The 24,761-nt window shown below is 37.3% G+C and overlaps 1 protein-coding gene across 2 annotated transcripts in view; it reads left to right on the top strand.

The window, feature by feature from the left end:
- KCTD5 (potassium channel tetramerization domain containing 5) overlaps window positions 1–24,761 on the top strand; it is a 36,568-nt gene that overhangs the window by 4,830 nt on the left and 6,977 nt on the right. Inside the window, exons 2-6 of one of the 2 annotated variants that reach the window (XM_054843030.1) lie at window positions 4,608–4,716; window positions 5,890–5,981; window positions 7,134–7,229; window positions 10,351–10,467; window positions 16,860–16,985. In XM_054843030.1, the coding sequence (XP_054699005.1) occupies window positions 4,608–4,716; window positions 5,890–5,981; window positions 7,134–7,229; window positions 10,351–10,467; window positions 16,860–16,985 (540 nt within the window). The remainder of the gene's footprint in view (window positions 1–4,607; window positions 4,717–5,889; window positions 5,982–7,133; window positions 7,230–10,350; window positions 10,468–16,859; window positions 16,986–24,761) is intronic. The other variant, XM_054843031.1, reaches the window with a different exon arrangement.

The raw sequence follows: 24,761 nt of genomic DNA, 5'->3' as shown, positions 1-24,761 counted from the left end.
CTAAAGGTTAAATTTAACTGTAAATAAATTGAGTCTTACATATGTTTTAAATGAAGATCAAGCTAAGCTTTCCTTATGATTCCTTTGAGCCTTAGTCCCTATAAAGATTGAAGTGGAAATATTTGAGACTGGAATACCTCATCATTTAAATGTTTTGGGCAACTTTTTTTAAATTCTTAGAAAATACATGTGCATTTTGGGTCTCCTGACACCATGAATGCTGGATTGTAGGTATGCTTTAGGGTTAATTCTTAAGGAAGAAGGAATATGATTGTGAGCTACGCTGACTTTCCATTGATACGCTGAACCAGGTGATTGAAAATTTAAGAGCAAGTTATTAGGCTTCCTGTAAAATTCCGTGGTATTTGTAACTTGGACTAAACATTGGAGTGAGAGAGTGGTAATAAACAAATGCAGCCTTCACTGTACCTCAGCAATGTTGGTTTTTAAATGATGTTCTCGTCAAAAGGAGCAGGTATGGAAAAGGTCTAGGACTTATGGACAAGGAAGGAAAGACTCCTGGCAGAGAGATGAATGTAATGCAAAAATAGAACTGGGTAAAGATACAAACACCTGTGTGGTTAATTAGCACTTTTGTGTTGGATGCACAAAGATGACTGGAGCATTTGCTTTGAGTGCCCTTACAAAGGGTGGCAACATTTGTATGAACACCTATGGGATCGAAATGTGGGGTGATGTGACTATACTGAAAGGAGGGGAAACTTGAGTTCCAGCTGCTGTTCTGGTAAACGTTAACACCCGTTTGCATAAAATATATCTACAAGAGAGAAAACAGACCTTATTAGAATGTAGATTTGTCTGGCATTTGTGGTATTCACCTGAAACTCAGGAAATGGCTTCAAAATACCCACACCAGTTGTGTCAGTGAAGATTCAGACTTGCTCAAAGCTTCTAGAAACCTACTTACTTAGCAGAGGAAGTAGCATAGCTGGGACAACACAGTCTATTAATGTTCAAGCTAGCAAGCTTAAAGCTAGTTCAGTTATGTCTGCGCAAACAGTAGCTACACCTTTAAGCTGTTAGATCACATTTGAAGTGCAATTTATTATTCTTTTCTTACAATAAAACAAAATGTTTCTTTTAGAAAAAGTGTCCAAAATGCTAATTACATATGAGAATACAACGTGTTTTCATGTACATGTGCATGAAGCCAATCCTGACAATATTCTCAAAGTGTGGAAAGACTTATGACCCATATTTTGAGAGTTCTAGGTAGAGCAGATGACTACATTACTCTGTCAGCTTCTATTGGATTTATGTTTACATAAATATCCTTAAAGATCTAGTGTAATCGGCTTTTCTTAGTGATCTCAACAAGAAGTGCTTAGTGTATGTTGAAGGGTAATCAGGCAGCTCACTCTAAGGAGGCGTGAGAAGGCATTTTCTATAGGAAGATGCTTAGGAAGTCAGTTTTGTGCCTCTTTTGCCTCTGCGTTCTTTGCATATTGTTACAATATTCTTTACCGAATGGTTCACATTTTGGGTCTGGACTCCCTGGCACTAGACTGCAGCATGCCTGAGTTGTGAGGTGAAAGTCCAAGACACACATCATTCTCTTTGGAAGAACATTAATTACTGCAGGTTTTCCGTATCTGTAATCTGGGTAAGCAAGTGACCAGTTACTCTGAATTCTTCAGTCTATTCATAATTTTGCATGGAATTTACATACTAAAGTGAATCCTATTGACAGAATTCGGATTGCTCACTGTTAGAATTTAGCCAGAGTTCTTAAACTTTAACTATTGGTATTTACGAATGTAAAAAAGAAAAAAAAGTTACTATTACACCATAAGTTATAAGACTTTTGAGCTCCTTTTCCTTCTTTTTTATTATTTTCTGAAGACATATTGTTGCCTGAATGAAAGGCTTCATAGAGTAAACTATGGCACTAGTGAGATGGCACTTTATTCATATGTGGTATATTATATATATGTTTGGTATGGTATTTGTATTTATCAGTGTGAAGATTAAATATTTTATAGATTCTAAATGGTAATTCAGTGAGGAAGAAAACTTGGTACTAGTTAGGAAAGGAGTGAGTGTAACAGGAAAATGTGAGATGAGGAATGGTAGAATGGGGAAAAAATGTGGATGAAGAGGAAAATGGTTAAAAATAGGTAGAAGACAAAAGCAATTCTATCTTCTGTTTCACAGAGTGGATGCTGTCAGTAAAGTACGTTTGGTCCAAGTGCTAATAATAAGCTCTGATTTGCATGCTGGGCTAATGAATTCAGGTAATGCAGGTTACTGGTGACCTCTCCTTAGGTGGAAGTTGAAAGAGAAGATCTGACATAGCTTGTTCCCTTTGTGTTTTTGCTGGCAGCTTGTTCAGTGTATAGAAATCTACTCAGGGAAGAGTAATTTCAGATGCTGTAGTCTGTAAGAAAAAAAAAAATTTTGAGGCCTTTTGTGTAAGGAGTGAAGTAACCATTGTTACTTGAGATTTCATTTAGAGCTTTTAGTTATTTTGCTTCTGTGACCCACCTGTCTATCTCTGTAGTGGTGTAGAGCTGGTGGCCAGTATTGCTTTGGAGGGTGATGTGAGAAAATACTGCAGTGTAAAATAATACAGTAATCTTATTGAAGAAACCTGTTTCTAGAGACTTATTTCCATTAACTGGGAGGACATCCAGTTTTGTAAGTCGATATGTTTCTTAATTCGGTTCAACTGATGACCAAAGGCTGTGCTTCTTGCTTTAAAACAGTATTTCTTTTTATCAGTTTTAGATCTTCCTTTCCAACTTCACTGGTTTATGTTTCTGTATTAAATAATATGTTTCACCTTATAATTCATACAGTTGTCAGCTAATTTAATTTATTTGGGTTGTATCTGTAGATTGTTTATTCTTGAAGTGTTTTGGTAAATATATTTAAATGTGAAACATTTTATGCACTTCATCTATCTACAGTTTTTGGTGCATAGTCTCACTTTTGTGAGACTGTGAGTTTAGGTCGGAAGAAATTGTGGTTAGCTTTCATCAAGCACTGTCTGCTCTCAGTGTAGGTTAACTGACAGTACTTTTTAATATATTAGCATTTTCTTGAACAGTTAATTTTATATAAACTATAACACCCCTTCACTTCTTCTAAAATGTCAATGTGTCTAAGCATGTAAAACATTTACCTTGTAATTATAAATTTTTATAGGTTTTTGTAGTTCAGGCTGTGGTCTTTCTACATTCTACCAACCCTGGTTAGACAAGCACAGTTATTCAGAAACTAAATCCATGTACTTGAAAATACAACCACCATCTTTTTTCCACTGAAACATTTTAGGAACTTTACATACTGTTAAGTAGAGAGGGAGTTTTGAGGTATCACAGTTCAGTAATCAAACCTTTACATATCAGTGTTAATGTCCAAATGCAAAGGTCAGTAAATTTCACATGAAAAAAAAAATAAAATAACAAGTATCATGATCACATGTCATTTTTTGGGAGAATGATTCAAATTTAGCTAGGATTGTTGGTAGTGATGCTTTTTTTAGTATCTCCTGTAAACTACTGGAATAATAAAAATAAATAAAAAAAAGTATTTGGGGTGCTGCCATATCTCTCCAGTATGTACCTGTAGGATATATATTGCACCAAAACTTTAGGTACTAAAGGATTAATACTGTCAGTGATCCACTTGATCTTAGAAGAGAGCGGTGGATCTATTAGACATCCATCTTAGCGATCTTCCTTAGACCTCTGGCCAGCACAGCGTATATCAGTACTGTGTTGATCACAGGTGTTCACACATAGACTCTAAATTATGTAGGAAATACCAATTTTTCTCCTTTGATATATCTCTTTGTCAAGAATACCAGCTATGCAGGCGAATTTCTTGAACTGTGTTTTGCATTCCACAAAATGCTCTACTCTGTTCAGTAAACTGAGCATCAGTTGGATCTATCCCTTCTTTGTCTGCATGAGGTAGGTAGGAACTGCATCTTCAGTATATTTTATTTTTTTAGAAGATGCACATACAGCCCTTGCTTAGTACGCAGCTGTTCTCAGTACCCTGTGAGTGTTTGTACCTCTGAGCTAAGACAAAACCAGAAGTTTTTAGAACAAAGTGTTGAGGTTAAAGGGAAAGTAGGTTTGTTTGCCTTTAATTTTTTAAAAAAAAAAAGCCAGTATTTGAACCTCGCTGGAATGTAGCCTTTGTTCTGATTTTTCAGGTTTCCAAGCAAAATGATAGTTTCCTGGTTTTAAGTATTATTTTTAACCTTGATTTGCAGCATTCTCACTTCTTAGATCTTTCATGCTAGTGCTGTTGATAAACTTTTCATAAGGGGTTGGGGAGAATTGATCAGGTAAGAGAAGTTGTGTAGTACATGATTGAGTTGAGTGATCAGTCTGATACAATTACAACTGCATTGTTGAATTCCTTTTAATATCTTTAATAAATTTGGCTTTAAGGAATGTGGCTATGTCGGAATACCTGCTTGCTATTCAAATGCCAAGCTGAATATTAGCTTGCAATTCCTGCTTGGATGTTTCAATCATTGTGGGGTTTTCTGGCTTTTTTTGTTTGTTTGGGGGTTTTTTGTTGTTGTTTTTTTTGTTTTGTGTTTTGTTTGGTTTTTTTTCCTAATCTAGGATGAAACAGGTGCCTATTTAATAGACAGAGACCCAACCTACTTTGGGCCAGTGCTGAACTATCTCAGACATGGGAAACTGGTTATTAACAAGGACCTAGCTGAGGAAGGTAAGATGTTACTAAATCTCCTGCTTTCTTGTCACTCGTTTATTATTTTCACTGCTTTTGAGTCACCAAAAGTAACTTACAAGTAGATGGTAAATCTTAATCAGTGTAGCATTTCGGTCTGTTTCAAGCAAAGCTGATAGGTATCGTGCAGTTATAGTGTATGCTGTTATTTGAGTGTTTTGAGTATGATTCCTGGTTTCACAACCCTATCCCCAGTTAGAAACAGAACAGCAGGGGGGTTGGAACTAGATGGTCTTTAAGGTCCCTTCCAACCCAAACCATTCTATGATTCATTCTATAAATATTCAAATGTGAGGGGAATGCCTTTTATCATATAATCTTGTATCTTTCCTGTAAAATTGTGTGGAATATTTGGGTTTAGTCTGCTTCAAGCAAAAGAATACTGGCTGTGAAACAAGTTTTAGAAGGTGTAAAGCGAAGTAAGAGTGAAGTTCTGGGATGTTCAGATGTACGGAATATGTTCTTGAAGAGTAAATTCTGCCCCCAGCTTCTCCCTCCCTGTCCCCAATTCATGTCAGTTTTACCCTAATGGAAGGTGACTGTTTTAAACCATACAGTACTAAAACTGTATTGATAAGGTATTGAAGAAATCGATCAAAGAGAAATACAGTCTAAGAATATTAGCAGGAAATAATGTGAAATATAATTTCCATGTGCATTGTTAAACACATAGTATGTGTGGAGAACAGGTAAGGCTTGAGCATGCGAGTGGGACTGGTTTGTAGTCTGTATCTTTAAGATTTTGTTTCAGGGTTTAAGATCTCAAATGACAGGAAGAAAAATTTTCTGCACACTATCAGCTGCAAAGCTTGAATTTCTCTTTCATATTCCCCCCTGAGCTATGGTGGTCCATCAGTCTGCTGTGGAATGGCATTTGTGCTCCTTTTTTCTTATTTCCTGCCTCTCATTCTGTATGTGAAATGGCGTCAATTTTCTTAGCGATTTTTGTAGGACAGTTTTTCAGAATGAGCTAAACTTTGAACTACATGTGCCTGAAGGAAGCCAGAATCATTAGGTTGGTAAATGAATTTTTCCTAGAACAAAATAAATAATTTTCTATAGCTGTAGAGAAGATAATCTTAGGAACTGGTTGGTGGTTTTGTCCTGGAATCTTTGGTTATACTCTCTTTCCAAAAAATGTTCTCTTACTAGGTGTACTGGAAGAGGCTGAATTCTACAATATCACATCACTAATAAAACTGGTAAAGGACAAAATAAGAGAAAGAGACAGCAAAATCTCACAGGTGAGGCTGTTTTCTAGTGTGGTTTTGATTATTTGTTCTATGGCAAGTGGTGGGTGGGTTCCTTTTTTTTTTTCTTTGACTGCTTGTTTCCCCAGAAAAATACTGAATGGCTGCCTGCATCACTGGCTGAGCTGGAACCATTAGTACACAAAGATTTATATTCTTAACCCCCAGTACCTGCCAGTCTGCTTACAAAGGGCACAGGCATATGGTTCCAGTTCTTGTTCAAAAACTGAAAACGTTCTAAAGAATTGTTCAAAAATGTCTGGTAATAGTAGAACTTGTCATAATATCATTTTTGGAAATAGTTATTTTAGAAAGCAGCTTTTGTAGAATATATTTTTCTCATATACATTTAAATACTCTGAATATGATGAGATTGCCTTACTACGGTATAACTGCTGTTTGTACAGTATGTTTGTACCGCATACATACAGATGCTGTTCAGCTCCTGTCATACACTTTTTTAGCAAAGTTAGTTTCTTTATTTGTAATGCTCTGTAGTTGAGAAGACTCTGTCTCATAGCAGCTCATGAATATTTCTTCATAAAAGTGAATGTGATAGAGAAAACCTTAAGTAAAGAAAGGATTCAGGTTTGTTCTTTAACTCTGCTGCTCAGGCCTTCCCTGATAACTGATTCTTCATGGAGATGTTACAAACTCATGTTGCCAAATTTCTCTTTAAGCTGGGTTGTGGGATAGCAGAGTTGCTCTGATAGCATTTTCTGAAGGGTTTCAGCTGAAATAGTCCTAGTTATTCATTGCTCTGGATGGGAAACTTTGACAGGGAAATAAAGACATTTTTAAATTTGGTCAGACATTCTTTAAAGTTAGGTAGGCCTCTGCAGAACCTCAACCTTGATTTTGAATGATGTGGTTTGCTACTACATGGAACGATAGGTAAGTCTTATGATTATTTTGTTGTAACTGTTAAGTAGCACTTTTAGTCCCTGAAACATGCATGAAGCATTGAGTCATCTGTGAAATTGTTTTAAAAGAAATCTGATCTGTTCAGAATAAAACAAAAAAAGAAAAGGCAAGGTGTTCAAGGTGGTGTTGCTTATCATTTCTTAAGAATAAGGGCAACTTTAGACAAGTCACATACATAGTGCATTCCATACTGTATTGAGCATCTTTTATTTCTTCTTGAAGGTGCCAGTCAAACATGTGTACAGGGTGCTGCAGTGCCAGGAAGAGGAACTCACTCAAATGGTTTCCACAATGTCCGATGGCTGGAAATTTGAACAGGTAAAAACCCATATGGGATATAATTACAAAGTCTTCTAAAAATTCAGTTATGTAAAAGAGGAGTATAAAGTCAATTCTATGCATCTTTTTAAGTGCAGTCATTTTCAGAAATTGGATAGATAAAGATATACAGTTAAGTTAAAATTTGATATTTGCATTCTTATTTGTCAGAGAACAAAAAATCCGTAGCTTTCCAGGAGGTTGTGCTGAATTTCTATTAAAACATCTACATCATGTTTGAAATGTTATTCTTCGGTGTCTACACATGAGCATTTGAAGGGTGAATAAACCAAAATTAATTAATATAAGTTCATACAAATGGTAAGTCAGATATAAAGAGCTTTGAGTAAAAGAGATGAGCTTGGGAGATAAACGTTTGTCAGGCCCAAACAATGGTTCTTCAGATAAAGAGCTGATACACGCAGGAGAGTGAACTTAACCAGCGTGGATGTGAAGCTGGATAGGTGTGAGCTATGTGAATATTTTCATTCTTTGCACCACATAAAAATAGCTCTGTGTGTACATTCAAGAATACGTTGTAAAATTGCAAGAAGATCTTTCAGTTATCTTTGCTAATCTCTGTAAATGAGAAATTAACTATGTGGCCTCTTTGTCCTTCACGTTCCTCACCTACCAGAATATTTAAACTGCATTGGAGGAGTGAGACATGAGTGCTCAGCCACCAGCATCTTTTTCAGTGTCTGGTGCCAGCTGTAGGAGAGATTGGAATAAGCACAAGCCTCTTATCCTGTGCAGTGTCACTCTATTAATACAACAAAGCAGTATTTTTAAAAGTATGGCACACAAAGGTAAAAGAGAACGTTTTGTTTATATTTGATGAAATGTGTAAGGTGCTGGTGTCATGGAGACAGTAAATAAACTAAACCAGCACAAAGAAAGCTGCTTATGCTTCTCCGGCTTAAGTATTACCAGGTCTCTTTGGCATGCCAGCAGCTGAATGTTGTTTAAGTCCCTGAAAAAAGCTCTCACTTAATGCACATGACTGTTTTTTGACCAGTGCATTGATAAATTTTTTTTACATTCTTCTTTCTCATGAGAAACTAGCTTTCATTACAAATAGAGACTCTTTACTTTTTAACAGATTAAATGATACTATGGCTTTTACCTGTCGTAAAGCCTTGTATTCTTCGGGGATATTGTATTTGGGAGTAATACTGCTTTGACAGTGCAACTGCTAAAAGAACCTTTATAATCTCTTTTAGAATTTAGAATCTTTTAGCACTGGAAAATTCCAGTGGTTTTCTTGACCGTTATGTCCTTGTTTCATCCAGCTTTCTCCCTACTTCCTCCCTTCCCCATGTTGCTGTTGCTCTCTCTTGGACACATAGTTTGAAGTAGATAAACACAACAGCTGTATGATCTCATAATACTCAGCTTCTCATTACCTTGGACTAGGCCATTCTCTCCTCTGGTTGTATTGCAGACCTGCTTTTAGCAGACGTCGTTCACTTGAAACGTGTAATAATTATGCATTCTGAATAATCGAAACAGTTTTATTGTTAAGATTTGAGAACACTGTAGCATTTCTGTAATTTTTTATCTTTTCTAAACCTGTGTTGCTCAGAAGCAGTCTTTGGGGTGGCACCTGCCATGCTTTGTACATATTACCGTTGGTGGGATAGAAATCATCACCTTTTTCACAGGAGCAATATTCCTGTGGGTTGAGAGTCCTTGTGCTCTGTGCCCCATATAACATGTTTAAGTGGTCGGGTTTGATCAAAAATAATTCTTTCCCCTTAACATTTCAAAATTTTCTTGTAAAATACAATTGGATGTGGTGATTAAATAGGAGTGGAAGGTGTTAAACTTCTGGTGCACTTACTTGGATGTATTGATGCCCTTTTCGAAAGAATACAAGTGAAAGCATTGCTAGAATACTACAATTATGTGTCAGTCGCAGTCCAAAAACTACTGCCAATAGTTGTGCTGCCCCACTTTGGTGATTTCAGTGGGTTATTTTGTAGATGATTTTTAGCTTCAATTGTTACGTCTTCAGGCAATCAGAAGAAACAATATTTTGGCAAATATACTGCATAATGAGAAACTTTGGGCTATACAAAATTGCTACATACAGAGGCTTTAGACAGCAGTGGTGTGTCAGTCATGTAAATTTTAATGATTAATGTAACCTGAGTCTGTCACCATAACGCTGTCTTAAATATGTTCACTGTATGAGGAGGACAGTATTTAGCTGCTGCCTTCAAAATTATTCACATAACAATAGCAGGATAAAAATAAATTTACTGTTCATGAGTCTTCTCATCAGTAGTAATCTCCAGTTTACTCAGAATAGGCGGTTGTTTTCTAGTTCTTCACACTTAATTTAAAGCTCTAATCTTTCTCAAGTGGACTGACAGGCTATGCTTTAATTTAAATGGGCTAGGAATTGCCATGTATTATTAAGGTATAATTTTTTTTGTAATAAGTTGGGAAATTTAGCTGAGGTTGTTCCGAACTTCTGAATTATTAGTCATTTGGCAAGCGTGAACAGAGTTCTTGGTACTGATTTTTATGGGAACAAGACAGACAATTTTTTCCACTGTAGTTATTTTCTTGGATCTTCTGTAAATTACCCCTTCTAAAACCAATTTAGAGCACTCAATTTTTTTTCTTCTAGTTGACTTCATATGTTTCCTTAGCCATATTTTGTTTATCAATATCTGGAACAAGATGAAGCTCTTACATACCCAGGCTTGATATATTGCTTTGCATAACACCTTCCAGTCTTATATCCACGTTGCCTTCTGCACTTGGCAAGTATGACAGGACAATAATGCTCACTTTTGTAATGCACCAAACTTTGTTATGGTTTTCAGAGTAGTTGGTGATATAAAACTCTCCACAGTGACATAGGGAGTTTTCTGACTTACTATCAGTAACTCTTAACATCCCTTGAAATGACAAAGGGCTTTGCAACTGCATCCATAAATTTTAAGTATGTTGAAATGAAAGTTGTAGCTTGATAGCAACCTGTTATAGTGGCAAGTAAATGTTACCTGAACGTTTGAGCTCACCTGTTATTTATACGATTTGGATAACGGTATGTGCTTCAGCTTTACAAAGGTTTCTTTTTGTGTTTTGCTTTGATTGGTTATTTCAGCTTGTCAGTATAGGTTCCCAGTACAGCTGTGGCCGGGCCCAGCAGTCAGAGTATCTGCTGATAGTGTCACGGGAAGTGAAAGGGGAAGAGAGATGCTTCCAGAAATGCTGCAGTGAGGTGTGTCACACCATTCTTTTTGCCCTCACACTGATATGCTTGGCCTCCTTGCGTTTCTGCTGCTTTCAAATCATTCCACTTTATTCCTGGATGTACAGCACATAGTAATTTGTGTGTATCTGTGACTGGCTTTTATTTATATTCACGGTATTTCATTATACATTATGAATGTTCATATTGTAAAAATAATAAAAACCAACCAAACAAAACCTCCCCTAGTTATTTAGTTAAAGCTCTTAAGAAGAGTTCTTACCTTCTCAATAGGTAACTTCTTAAATCTTCCTCCAAAGTTAACGGCCTCTGACCCATACTTGTTAAGTAAAAATGGTGCAATGTAAACATTAGGAGCCCTGTAAATAAAGCTTTTAGTTCACTGGGTTCAGAAAGGGACATTTCTGTGTTAATCATTGTTGCAGTTTGAGTGTATTTCATCCGCCAAATAGCCATTTGAGTTCTGAGTTCAAACCCTTTATTTCTGGTAACTCAGAACTTAACTAGCTTTTTGGGTGGACAAATATATTCAAACTGGAGCAGTGAATAACAGAATTTTTCAGATATAAAATGTGGAGGAGTGAGGGGAGAGCAAAACCAGCAGTTTTAAGCCTTGTCTCAAGTGGAAAGAACATCAGGGTGGGGGGGAGGCGGTGGGTTTGGCTTTATTTTTTTGTTGTTTTGGATTTTTTCCCCCCTTGGAAAATTTTCTTGAAACCCAACTGAAGAATCATAGCTTCACTCATTGGCTTTTTAAGCTGTCTCATCCTTCCTGCTCCCCTCACCCTCAGGTCACTGCTTTTTTAATTGCTGTGTTACTTCCCAGTGTTCAAGCATTTGGGAAGGATTTTTTGATGACCAGTACTATTGGAGGCAGTTTCCAGTTCTTTCCATAGTTGTGCTCCATTTTGAAGTCTCTTATGTGAATTGATTTGGGAACCTGGCGTTCTGTAGTATTTTTCATCAATAAAATACTCGGAGTACTTGTTCTTTTCCTTGCTATATATATGGTTATTCAGTCTGAAAGATCGGTATAACATCATGAGGATAACATGACAGTAAAGTGACTTGATATGAGCAGAATTTTGCCTATGAGTTTACATGGACACTTAGCCATGCAATTCTAGATTTTTAAACCTGGACTGTTGCCTGGCTGTATTCCCAAATCTGCTTTCAATGTACCAAGCACTATCTGTTTCTTGCAGTTGTATAGGTAACATTTGGAATGTGGAATTAATGCACTGGGTTTGCAGACTTTCTGGAACTGAGTAGGAAACATGAAGGATCTGTAGAGTACAGGCAGCAGGATGTTATTCATGTGTTCGTGTCCTAGATAGCTCAAAGTAAAATTCAACATAACAAAAGATGGGAGATGGGGCAAGGCAGTGAAGAAATGAAGGCAGGTATAAAATTAAAAAAAAAAAAATCTGGAAGGGAATGAATTTTCCTTCCTCCTAGATTTGAAGTCTGACAGTTGCATTAAGAGACCTGAAATAACTATGCTTACGGTCCTGGTGTCAGTCATCAGTGCTGAGTTTAATGGCTGATGTGTATGTATCTTTACAGCCTTTTACAAATCCTTTGAGAGGGCAGTAGAATGAACACATTATAACTCTAAAAGGCGTAGAGGCCATTCTTACATTCATACAACTTGACCCTGTAAAAAAGATTGAGGGGAGGACTTTATTTTATTCTATCAACTGTTAGTATAATTCAAAAGAAAAAAAAGACAAGCTTTCCAAGACAAGCTTTCTAGTGTACAAGGAGTTCACCACATCTGAAATAGAAGCAGTAATATTCAAAGTATAAGAATATTTAAAATAGAATTTAAGAATAATTGTTATGAAATTTACTTGGTTTTGAGAATCAGACCATCACAGAAAGAGAATGGAATTGGTAGTCATGAAATAGAAGAGTTAGTTAATATAAGTAACTCCAGTGGGAAGCACAGAAAGGCAGGGATGCTGTTTATGCAAGTTGGAGTGGTTATCTGTGATGGTAATACTATTGCTAATTTGTCCTGTAAATGTACTGCATAGATTCTGAATCATTATTGTTAAACCAGTATAGCAAATCTGTATCGGCAAGTTATTGAAATGTGGCTGGTTTTGAGAACTGTCTCAATTCAGTTAGGCATGAGATTTGTTCGCTTCAAAAATAAGGTTCCTAAAAGTGATGCACCAACCATTTTGCCTATTCATAGGGATATTTTTAGGTGTACAGTCATTGATTTAAGACAGGAAGAGATTCATATATTTTGCTGCCGTTGAGTAACGATGCAAGAATCATTTGACCTATTCTCTCAGCTATACCACTTTTATCATCTGTTTTTCTTAACTGTGTCTTTCAAAAAAGACTATTTATCCTCTCACAGAACTGCAGACTTGGAAAAGTTCTTCAGAAAGTGACTTCATTATTGTCCCTGAAATCATTCTTAAATCTTTCGTCTTTGAAAACAAGCCTGACCATCACTAGGCATCAGGTAGTCTCTGTCCACCTTTACTTATGCCAAACTGTTGGGTTTTTTTAACTTTGCCCTTTCTGATTGTCATCTTTTATCTTACTTAAAAGTTCAGGCTTTAGGAGACAGGAACTTACCTGTTGTTATTTCTTTGTCTTTTCAGGAAAATCCTGACCTGTATTGGCACATCAAGCAATATAACGCAAATAACTATATTTCTCTTGTAGTAGTAGTAATAATAATAATAATAATAATGCTTTCCATTCCTGGCTTTTTTAGTTACAGCTGACAGCCTACTAGTGTCAGCACTCTTATTCCATGCAAACAGTGAATGGATCATGATCTAATGAATTTTCTGTGATAAGTAACGTTGGCATTTTCCTATGCTTGGTTATGACACTGTTGGGGCTCGCAGGGATGCTCAAGCAGGATCACACTGCTTTAGTAAGGAGTGTAATGAAACAAGTCATGGAAGGAAAAAGACAGTGAGGAAAAATATATACACGCATATATGTATATATAAGCATACAAATCTATGAAATTCAGAGTTTCAAAATGTTCTTTTTTTCCTTCCTTAAATTCCTGGTCATTAAAACTCTTTTTACTGTTTAAGCCCCATAAGCCAAAAAGAGTTTGTCCTTTCAGAAAGTCTGAGAAACAGTAGGCTGGATAATCTGAAATCCTTTTTCTATGCATTGTAACACATGTTTTGCAGACCTCAGATTACTCTGATTTGTTGTGGGTTCTTTTTTTTTTTTTTTTTTTTTGAGGGTGGGGGGTGGGGTGGTGATGGGACCCAATGGACACAGGGCGAGGGAGTTTAACAATTCCTTCCAGTTTATCAGCATCTGTCTTAAAGTGTTGCCACCAACACTGGGAACAATGGGTGACTTGGATTTCAAGTGCTAAAATACTGCTTTATTTCTGGTCATACTTTCTGACCTAACAGCTCAGTTCTAATCTGCAATCATTTTCCATTGTTTCTCTTTCTGCCATCACCCTTATTGCTGCTGATGCATCTCAAAAAGCTACAATGAAGTCTCTAGCATGCTATTGATACTATGCAAATAATACATTCTTGGTTGGACACATATGGAACTGCTTAGAAGAGTATCATGTGTTGGAGTCTTGAAGAACTTGTATTTAATGTTGCAAAAGTGACTTTATCTTGAAATGCACCAGCTGATTAATAATGGCAAAAAGTCATCCAGATGTTTTGCAGTCAGCTAAAACAATAGTCCTAGCCAATAAATAGTCAGTCTGCCACGTCTCCTAAAAAGACTTATGTGCAAAAGGTCAATGTATTTGGATTATGAAGCATTAGTGGGGGATGTAAGTAGCTATCAACTGAGGATCTATCTACCTTGTTGGACCAGGATTGATGATTTGGCTGATGTTTGGATCTTGTATCATATCTGCTTTCAGAGAGGTCATTTCTTTCTTTTGAGTGTCAATGAGTAAAGAAGTATTTTTCCTTCTGGTAGTTGTTATCATAGCTTATCTGATAGCAAGTTCTTGCCATTTTGCAAGAAAAAAAGTTGACTGTGTACAAAATCAAATCATACACTTGAATTTTATTCTTCAAATTTCTCTTCAGAGAAGGTGAATTATGTGTGGCTTTATTTAAACATGTATCCAACTTTTTGAATATTTTCTAGCCTTTAAGTAGGTTAAAAATACTGTTTAAAATAGTCCTATATTTACTTCAATAATTGAAGCAGTTATTGTATTTGTATTATATGGCTTGTAATTGATATATATATATAGGATAAACTTTATACAATGTCAACACGCTTAGAGCCAATTTAACTGCTTTTTTCCTGAAAATTGGTGCATGATATTTTTTGTTGATGGGGAAGAAAATCAACAAACAGTTTCCATATATGAAGTAAATCTGGGTTGATTTTCCAGCTCTTCAATGGACTTTCTCAGTCCATTTTGTGCAACTAAGCAACTAGTTACTTTATGGGTTTTGTGATTCTATACTTCACAAATATGTTATGGTGCAGACTGCAGAGTATCCATTGTGAAAGATTAGCTGACTTAACGTCTCAAGATACAAGGTGCCTTTGCATTCCAATGAGGATGTATTGGTGCTTCTAAAAAACCTGAGGGTTTGTAACTTCATTACATGGTTTTGGTGGAAAAAATGTCTTTATCACATTCATTTTTGATCAGCCTGTGTTCATCACTGACTACATACGTATTTTGCAGAGCTAGAGTGACGTTAGGAGTGGAGGAGGGAGGGGAAGGTTTCTGGCATTCACACCCAGACAGTGTAGTTAAAGTAGGTAGTTTGAGAGTGCTGAATTTTGATTGCCAGTACTGTTCATTGGAGGCTGAGCCTTATATGCTGTAATACCATCAGGGTCCAAAAACTTTGACATCACCTTGGCCTGGCATCAAGTCAGTTCACTGTGCAGACATACTGCCTGCTGCTCTTTGTAGACATTGGCTCTGTCTGTCTGTGAAGGTGCTTGCTTGGCTGTCTTACCACAGTGCTGGAACATCTGAGCATCTCTCTCCTCTCTCTCCTTAAAAGTACGATGAGGCTTTGCTTTCTCCTGGCAGTACTATATGGAAGCTGCTTTTAACCTTCATCTACCTTCCACTTTTGTTGGGGGAATAATCTTATCCCTCAAGTACAGATTCTGGACCAAGATTTCATCTTGGCTGCGTCTTCCCTGCTTTAACAAGGCTTTTACTCTCTTTGGTGCTCTGCTAGACTAATGGCAGTGCACAGTTTGTTTTTAGACAAATAACTACAGTGTTTCAGGTGCTGTAGCCCTAAAACACAAGTCAAGACTTTTCTATGGGGCCATTACCAGGGCACTTTAATGATATACTAGACATTGGGGAATAGGACAGCCTTATCACGTGTGTGAGGTGATTTGGTAGGTAGGTTTAATGTAGTTTTAGTAATGACATTTAGATACAGTGTAACTGTGCAGCAGGTTGATTTTTAGGACTTTGATCTGTGTCAGTAGTAATAGTACCATACATTATCTTGTCATGCTTTTGAAATAAACCTTTAAAATAAATGAACCAGCTACGTCTGAGTTGATTCTGGCTTGGAAAGGCAGGCTATGTAAAGCTTCTAGCATTAGGTAAGTGTACTGTGTGTAAGGTAAGACACGTTAAATGAAATTTCTGCCATTTGATAAACATGCTGCATACGAGGTAGTACTGATGTTGAGTATATCCTTCCTTCTTAGTAAATTGTCACTTATCATTCAATATCGAGATTTGTAGAAGCTTGTAAATATGTCACATTCCATTATACATGGCTTCCGCTTGTAGCGCTTCCTTAATTAACTTCCTTGTAGCAGTACATATGAATTTCAGATGTTAATCTTGGTGTCCCACCATGCTGTGTCTTGCTGTTTTCTAATCAAATGCAAATTTTGTCTTTGTCCACTCAAAATATGTTTTAATAGAAGTACCGTTATTCTGTAAGTAAAGTGGTGGGTATCCCTTCAGGCTAAAGTGCTTCCTGCATGCAGCCATTTACATGTTAAATCATGCCACATTACGATACCACATACAAACCTTTTAAAAATTAACTTTGGAGGATGGGAAGGTTTCCAGTAAGTAACAGAAACAGGGAACAGGCTACTTCTCCACTGGCCTGCCTCTGTAGCTTTTTCTTTCACAGTATAATCATAACCGTAAATCATTAATCCTGTAAATCTTTAAAAAGAAAAGCTATGTTTATCTTATCTTCAGAGTGTCAGTGTATTTGTCAACATCAAAACATATTTGCATTGAAGTGGAGAATCATGCTTCAGGCACAACCAAACATATTTGCATTGAAGTGGAGAATCATGCTTCAGGCACAACCAACAGTCTGAAGAGTGAGGGGGTTTGTACTAATGGTGAGAATTCATGAAATTTGTTTCATGTGGAAATGCAATTGACTTTTTTTTTTTTCATCTTTCAGCTGGTCAGTATTGGTTCTTCCTATAACTATGGCAATGAAGATCAGGCTGAATTTCTGTGTGTTGTCTCAAAGGAATTGCATAACACTCCCTATGGCACAACCAGTGAACCCAGTGAAAAAGCAAAGGTAAGTTACTGGACATTGGACTGAAGAAATGGTGTCAAATGGGGTGGGCTTCACTGAGTCATGCTGGGCCTACCTTTGTTCTAGACCACTATTTAATTGCCTTTTTTCCCCTCACTCGTGACTAATAATGGTTCCCTGTCCATTGTATGAGAGACCGTAAATGGTACAGTCAGCATGCATTTCTTATACCAAATAAGTTCTTTAGATACAATACTCTGTACTATTCCTGTTAACCTGTCCTGTTTTTCAAGTATTGGCAGATATTTGCTGTTTGAAGTTGAGAAGCTGGGTTTTGTTTCTTACACATTTGAATGACATTTGAATGCTTCCTTACTCTGCCACTGTTTCAGTTGAAAACTGTTTTTCTTGCTTGAGTTCAACTAAAGAAATCTTACTGTCAAGAATGAAGATTGTAATATGCTGTCTCTGAAAAATAGTCATGTGCAATATGTTATAAAATGAAGGTATTTGTTAGCTTAATATTTTCAGGTTTCTACCTAGTTCTCTTTACTTTCTGTTATCAGCATTACAAAAAGATTGTAACGGGCACAAGATCTTAGCATTTTACACAGTTGTCTGTCAGAGTTTATACAAGGGAAAATGTAAAACCACAACTGAATAGTAATAAGGCAGACCAGTTAGGTATGTAAGAGTATTCTTCTCTTCCATGCATATTGATCAGTTTTTATCATTGTATTATTGCTTTGTATGAGGAGATGATGACAGATGAACTGGATACTTCTGTAGTTGGCTTAAAAGCTTTTCTATTGGGTATATGTAGATGGGAAACAGTGGATTACAGATCAAAGGTTGCTTTTTCAAGAATCACATTCAAACAAATTAATTTTGAAATAATGCTAAGAATCGATCTGGGTTTTGGCACTACGGCCTCAAGTAGATAAGACCACTACTTTCTGTGTCTTGTAACTTGGATATGCAGCTACACATATGAAGACATTTTTGTAAATTGCATTATAAAAATACTCCAAGCTTTATGTTGGATTCTTAGTGAAATGATTCATTTATGCTCTTTTATCACTGTTGAGACAGAACTTCCAAAGAGTTTTAAAGGATTAACATAGTCACGGGTAAACAATGAACACTGATAAGCCATGGCTCGCTCTTTTCAAAGCCCTAGTCAAGATCTGCTTTTGCCAGGAGGCTTCAGAAAAACTTGAAAGATTGACAAGTTAGAGGTGTGTGGTAATAATTTAGGGTGAGATATGTACCTGAAATAAAAAGTGGAATTCTAGTACTTAATCAACATCCTCATAAGGAATGGTAGTACATCTTCAGGGAATTTCAGAAGTTGCCAGAGTTCCATTGCATCCTTAATGTAAAAGAAAATACAGATCAAATGAAACTATTAAACCCTAAATACAAAAGCTAGTTCAGAGTGCAGTACAACTCTGTAAATTCAGTGGCTCTGAGAGAAGCCAGATCTTAGACCTCTCCGTTGAAGTGCTGCTTGGTCATTGTTTCAGAGAAGAGAGCAGAGCATAATTTGACCAGGGTGATGAATAAGAATTACTGTTAATGTTGGTCGGGGATACAAACATTCACTCCTTTTGTCCTGGAAGAATGGAGCTGTTGTTAGCAATTAATGACAATACTTGAAGAATCATTTTTTTATATATTGTGTTTTTAATAGATCAATTATTTTTTTAATAGGTTTATGTTGTGCCTGAGGAGAAAAAAAAATCTTTTTGGATGAGAGGTTTCTGACAGCTGTGTTCAGGAATCTTGACTGGACCTTGGCAGCTGGTGTCTCAATAGTTCCCTCTTAGCCAGTGTTAATCCTCTAATCTGCAATTTGTTCATTAGTGTCTGAGTTGGTCTTCATAAAGTTTATATGATTGAAATTCTGGTATCCAGTGATATGTACAGCATAATGTGTTCATGTACTGGGACTGACTTTTAGAAGCTGTGAGAAAGTCTTCCTATTGCTTTTACAGCAGGTTGGGTTAGAGAAAACAAAAAACTGCCAGTGTGTAATTTTTATTGACAAGCGCTTCAATTTTAATTAATAGCACTGGACTTTCAGAATAGGAAAAAGCATTTTCTGATAGCCCATCTAATTAAGCTTCACCTTCATTCCTTCTTTAAAGACTTTTTTTTCTTGTGTTTTCTTCTTTTGGAAAACAGTTTGCATAGTAAGTTAGTATTTGACTTATATGTAACCTTCTAATACACTTAAGCAAAGGAAATTAATGGCATTATGGAACATTGAACTTAAATGGTTCCAGTGGCTCTTACTGGTGGCCATGGCACTACTGAAAGGTAACCTGTATTCCCACAAGCACTCTTCTCTTTCATACCACTTTATTCACATTCCCACAAGCACTCTTCTCTTTCATACCACTTTATTCACCTGTCACCCGTGGGACAAATGACAAAGCTTGTTCATAATGTCTGTATCCAAAGTTAGATTCTCAAGTGCTATCCTTTCCCATCCATGGTGAAGAGTACATGGAGTTAAGGTTCCAGCTTTACAGTTTGATTTAAATTTTCTCTGTACTCATGATCCCTGTTGTTATGTTGCATGGCACTATTGGCTTCTGTCTGCTGACCTTAGGACACTTCAAAAAGGAAATTTTCATGAAATCTGTAATGTTCCTCCTTGAAATTGTCTGCTGTCATATTTTCTTACCAAGAGTGGGGGTCCCAGAGAAAAGTAAATAAATGTAATTCCCAGATGCTTCAAGTGTAAGTGGACTGTACTTCGCTGCAGCTCTGACTCACTTGCAATCTCTTCTTTTCCCTTCCTTTCTCTATACTTGCTGCATGCTGCATGCCACTCAGAGTGAGGATGAAGAAACGGATTACGATATGAATGACTCAGATTAAGTGTAAATGTCATGGTGAGCACTAGCTGCCCTAGGATTTTACCCAGATGCTTTTCTGCCCTATCCAGTTCCTACCCCCACTAGTGCTGTCCTTTGGCTAGTCCTGGTGGTGTGTGTGTTTGTGATTATAGTTGTGGCATGGTTAGCTAAGATAGAATTCCTGTTCTGGATATTGCTTCTTTGACAGAATAATTAGCGTTGCTGTTACAAGCTGTATTGCGAATGGTTCCTTTAAAGCTTCACCGAGAAGAAAAGTTCTTCATGTAGATTGTAGGGTCAGAATTGCTTTTCATTTTTATTTTCTGTGCACCAGCTTTTCTGTCAAATGGTTTTTTATGTGTAGAGGCATCCGATACAAACTTACAGTATACATTTTCAGTAAATGTCTGATTTGGCAATAAATTAGTAAACTTGACTGAAATGCAACATAGTCAAAAGATGGTCTTATCTGATAATTTTGAAACTAATATTTTTTTTAATCAAGACCTGGCAAATATAAGTAAACAGTGTGATCTCCGTGCTGTAGTTATATTTCTCACAGGAAACAACTCTCTCTGGGGAGGGATCAGGTCCTTTCCACTGTAGTATGACATCCTATTGAAGATCAAGGTACTTTAAAAGTCACAAGTGGAAGAACACAAAAGTTGCATCAGAAAGAACAACTTTGGAACCTTTTCCTAACGTGTCTGCAAGCACTGCTGATATTTATTCTGCTATCCAATTTCTAGAAGATAACTTACCATTGAATTTTAGAGATAGAGTGTGCAGGTAGTCACTTGAGCCTGTATAAACTGAAGGCATTTACCATTCCATGAGATTGAACTCCAGCTTCTCACCTGTACGCCTGAACTTTTTAGCGGTAAAGCAGCCTTATACTTATCTCTGAAGTGCTGCTTCTGCATGGCTGAAGAAGAACCTACGTTATTTTCTTAACTGATGCTGACAGAAACTACTGCTAAGGTAGAATAAGGCCTTTTGCCAAGTCTTCAGGAATGGCTGCAAGGAATGGATCAAATCTGAAGCTTTATTGAAAAATAAGCTGGTACTGTGCTGGAATTGAATGCAAGATTCTTAAGTTGCCTGAGACACAAACACTATTCTGTCTACAGCAGATCTATTTTGAGTGGGAGGAAATAGTTCTCACGTTCTGCTTCCCGAAGAAACAATCACATTCAGGCCCCTAGGATATGAGAGTTCATTCAGCTTCGCTTAGACTTTATAAGTCAACTTTGGATCTGGTGCACCTGGAGGAAAAACAGAACAGAAATATGAAAAGAAAGAAAATTCTGAACACAGCGGATCTGCACCAGGGTTGGGACAGTCCCCAGTATCAGTACAGACTGGGTGATGAATGGATTGAGAGCAGCGCTGCAGAGAAGGACTTGGGGATAGTGGTGGGTGAAATACTGGACGTGAGCTAGAAATGTACACCTGCAGCCCAGCAAGCCAATTATCCGGGGCTGCATCAAAAGCCGCGTGGCCAGCAGGTTGAGGGAGGGGATTTTCCCCCTCTACTCCACTCTTGTGAGACCCCACCTGCAGTACTGTGTCCAGCTCTGGGGTCCCCACTACAAGACCAACACAGAGCTGTTGGAGTGAGTCCAGAGGAGGGACACGGAAATGGTCTGAGGGCTGGAGCACCTCTCCTATGAAGACAGGCTGAGAGAGTTGGGGTTGTTCAGCCTGGAGAAGAGAAGGCTCCACGGAGATGTTACTGTGGCCTTCCAATACTTAAAAAGGGGCTTCTAAGAAAGATGCAGAAAGACTTTTTATCAGGGCTGGTGGTGACAGGACAAGGGGCAATGTTTTTAAACTGAAAGAGGGTAGGTTTAGATTGGATATAATTACAAAATTCTTTACTATGAGGGTGGTGGGACACCGGACCAGGTTGCCCAGAGAAGTTGTGGATGCCCCATCCCTGGAACTGTTCAAGGTTGGGTTGGGTGGGGCTTTGGGCATCATTTCAAGCATTTCATCTAGTGAAAGATGCCCCTGTCCACAGTAGGGGGCTTGGACTAGATGATCTTTAAAAGTCCCTTCAAACCCAAACCATTCAGTGATTCTGTGATCTAAAGTGTGCGGACAGAGGAGTATTATCAGTGAAGTCACCTGTTTAGCTAGCGGAGCATGTTCTCAAACAAAAACTTCTTGCATGCCTGGTTCTGTTCCAGACATACTCCTCAATCCTAGCTATTAGCAGTTTGGGAGAAAACCTGCCATAACTGTTTCAAATTTTATTGACCTCTGTTAGTGTTGAGACATCTTCTCTCGGCATTTTTGCCCAGTAAGCCACTAAAATTTTTAGGAATAGTCTTATTAAAGCGTTTTTCAGGGAGAAAAAAAAAAGAAAGGAGGAATTCCAAATTTCAGAACAGAGTCAGTCATCCTTTCAATATTTAGTAAGTCCAATTTCGATAGAATTCCTGATAATTGAAATTCAGTTTCTTCTTTGGACAAAGTCACTGCCCATGACTACAAAAGATCCTCTTTTACACAGTTTCTGAGTAGAGGTGGATGGAACACCTCTCATGAGAGCTTGCTGATCAGAAAGCATTTCCCCTTTAGTAAAGGTAGGGGTTACAGAAGCGGTACCAAGCACAGTGTGATAAAATATTGCCTGATCTGATAGAATTTTCTGCTTTACTTTGGGATTACTGTCTCAGTAAAGTGTGCAAAGTTCAGTGTCCAGGTCTGGCTTAGCTTTATCTTATAGCATGTGTTCCTGAAGCTATAGAAAATAGTTCTAAGTCTATTAATCTTAGAGGTACTTTCTGTCTTCTAGGAAAGAATAAACTCAAATGTTTCATTTAAAACTGGAAAGATTCACAAAATGAATAGATCCAATATTATTTTCTAACTGCACAGGTGCTTGTTTCAGCCATGGTTTTGTCTGTTGGAGATTGTTTCGCTTACTGACTACATTTGCTGGGTCAGACTGTTACCCGCTATGTGGACATCTGCTCCAGCACTTTGTTCTCAGCTGTGACCAACAGCAAATACTGGAGGAAAGAGTTTAAGTATTAAGCATTTTTAAAATTAACTCCTGATATATTTCCCCACCTTCCAGTAAGCCTTAGTTTAGGAATTTTGGCTTCAAGCCTGCATCCAGATCGTTGTATGAAAGCTACAGTGACACTATGATACCATGAGTAGGTATCAATGGCACTATCTTCTGTAAGCTTGTCTAATCCCTTTTGAATATATTATACTAGCAGTTGCTGAGCAATTTTCAGGGCCTTGCTTTTCCTTACAGAATTCACTTGTATCTCTCCTACAGTTTCATATGAAATGCTTTTTGCTTAGTACACATAGTAAATTATCTTCATGAAATAAGCAATGTTTGCATCTAAAATATACCCTAAAGCATGCCATGGCCCATGGGTAATACTGTTCTGTATTTTGGAAGTTTATCAAAGTAGCTGCAGTGACATCTGGCTTCCTAACTTCAGAATAATAATATTGAATTTTAAATTAAAAAGAACTTTGTACGCACAAAGCGAGATCCAGCTACTGCAGGAAGTGCAGTGAGTTATTTTATTTTATTTTATTTTATTTTATTTTATTTTATTTTATTTTATTTTATTTTTTAAGTTAACACTGAACTGTCTCTGAACTGTCCCTGAGGCACACAAATGGTGATGGGTTCTTTGTGAACTCCAGTCCTTAAAAAATCCCATGGAGTTGTGCAAAGCAGGTGAGACCCTACTCGACTACAGTCACTGTGAAAGACAACATTAGGCTTGACGACTGGTAGAGGCTGATAGGTTAAATTATCAACATTTTAACAATATTAAAAAGAAACCAAATACCTAGATTTTTTTTTTTAATTTAAAACCATACATGAAAGTGCTGTGTTAAGTGGTCACCAGCCTTTACCCAGCAAGCACAAAGATTGAAGTGTCTCTGTGTGCTGTCAGATTCTGTGGGTCCTCTGGGATGGAACATGCTACTGAGTACGAGCTTCAGGTGTTTGTTGTAATATCAGACTACATTGAAATCATCATAGAAGGAAATTCTACACTGAAGACAGCTATGCAGTTTTCTGGGGATTGTGCCTTTGCTTTCTTTCAGCTTTCGAAATCAAGAGCCCTTCCCGGTACTAGGAAAACTGTCAGGAAGCAAAAGACAATGAAGTATCATTAGAGATACTTTTACTTACAGATTAACATTGTTAAGTACTTGTGCTCAGTACATTTGAAGCTTTGCTTAGTGCTTTATTTGGCTAGTGTCACGACTGATTCTACAGTTCGCTTAAAGGCTTCCCTGCAGTACTACACAGCCTGAGAGTTGACCTCATTAGTGCTGATTGCCATTCAGTTTAGAGAAGTAACTGAAACAGAAGAGGAAAACACTAGTCAAATTGGGACTAAAATAGGTGGTCTTCATGTTGTAAGATTCTATAGACAAGGATTCCTAGGTTTTTCAGGGGTAGATATTTTGTTTCCGTTAGACTTCAGTGCCTATGTTTAAAGTATGCCTTTTAAAGTGAATATTAAACAAATGAACTGATTTTAGGAAAAAAAATAATAATCCCTTTACTCACTGTAATGGGAATCTCAGTTCCATGGTAGCAGTGGGAGAAGCAAATTCTTAGACAGAATTCTTGAGAAATATATTCCTCCTCATGAAGTCAGAGCCTGCATTGCCTCTCAGCTGCCTGGCTTGGGTGTTTCAAAGGATAATGATGGACAAGGTAATGCATGAAAAGTTCACTGTGCTATGTCCTGTGTCCACAGAAACAATTTTCATGTGGACAAGGATGCCTAAAAAACTTGTGAGAACTTGCATGAGCAAATAATATTGATGTAAAAATATTTTAAAACTTCTGTCAGAGTAGTACTTCTTTTCATACAGGTGGTCAGTCCACCTGATAAGCTTTGTATGTCTGAACAGCACAGTACAAATCTGTGAAGAAAGGGAGTTGGTTCAC

The sequence above is a fragment of the Grus americana genome, chromosome 15 (assembly GCF_028858705.1).
Source record: "Grus americana isolate bGruAme1 chromosome 15, bGruAme1.mat, whole genome shotgun sequence".
In the NCBI taxonomy this organism is placed as follows: domain Eukaryota; kingdom Metazoa; phylum Chordata; class Aves; order Gruiformes; family Gruidae; genus Grus; species Grus americana.
Note: the sequence above shows the minus strand (reverse complement) of the source record. Positions and strands in the feature narration are given on the sequence as shown.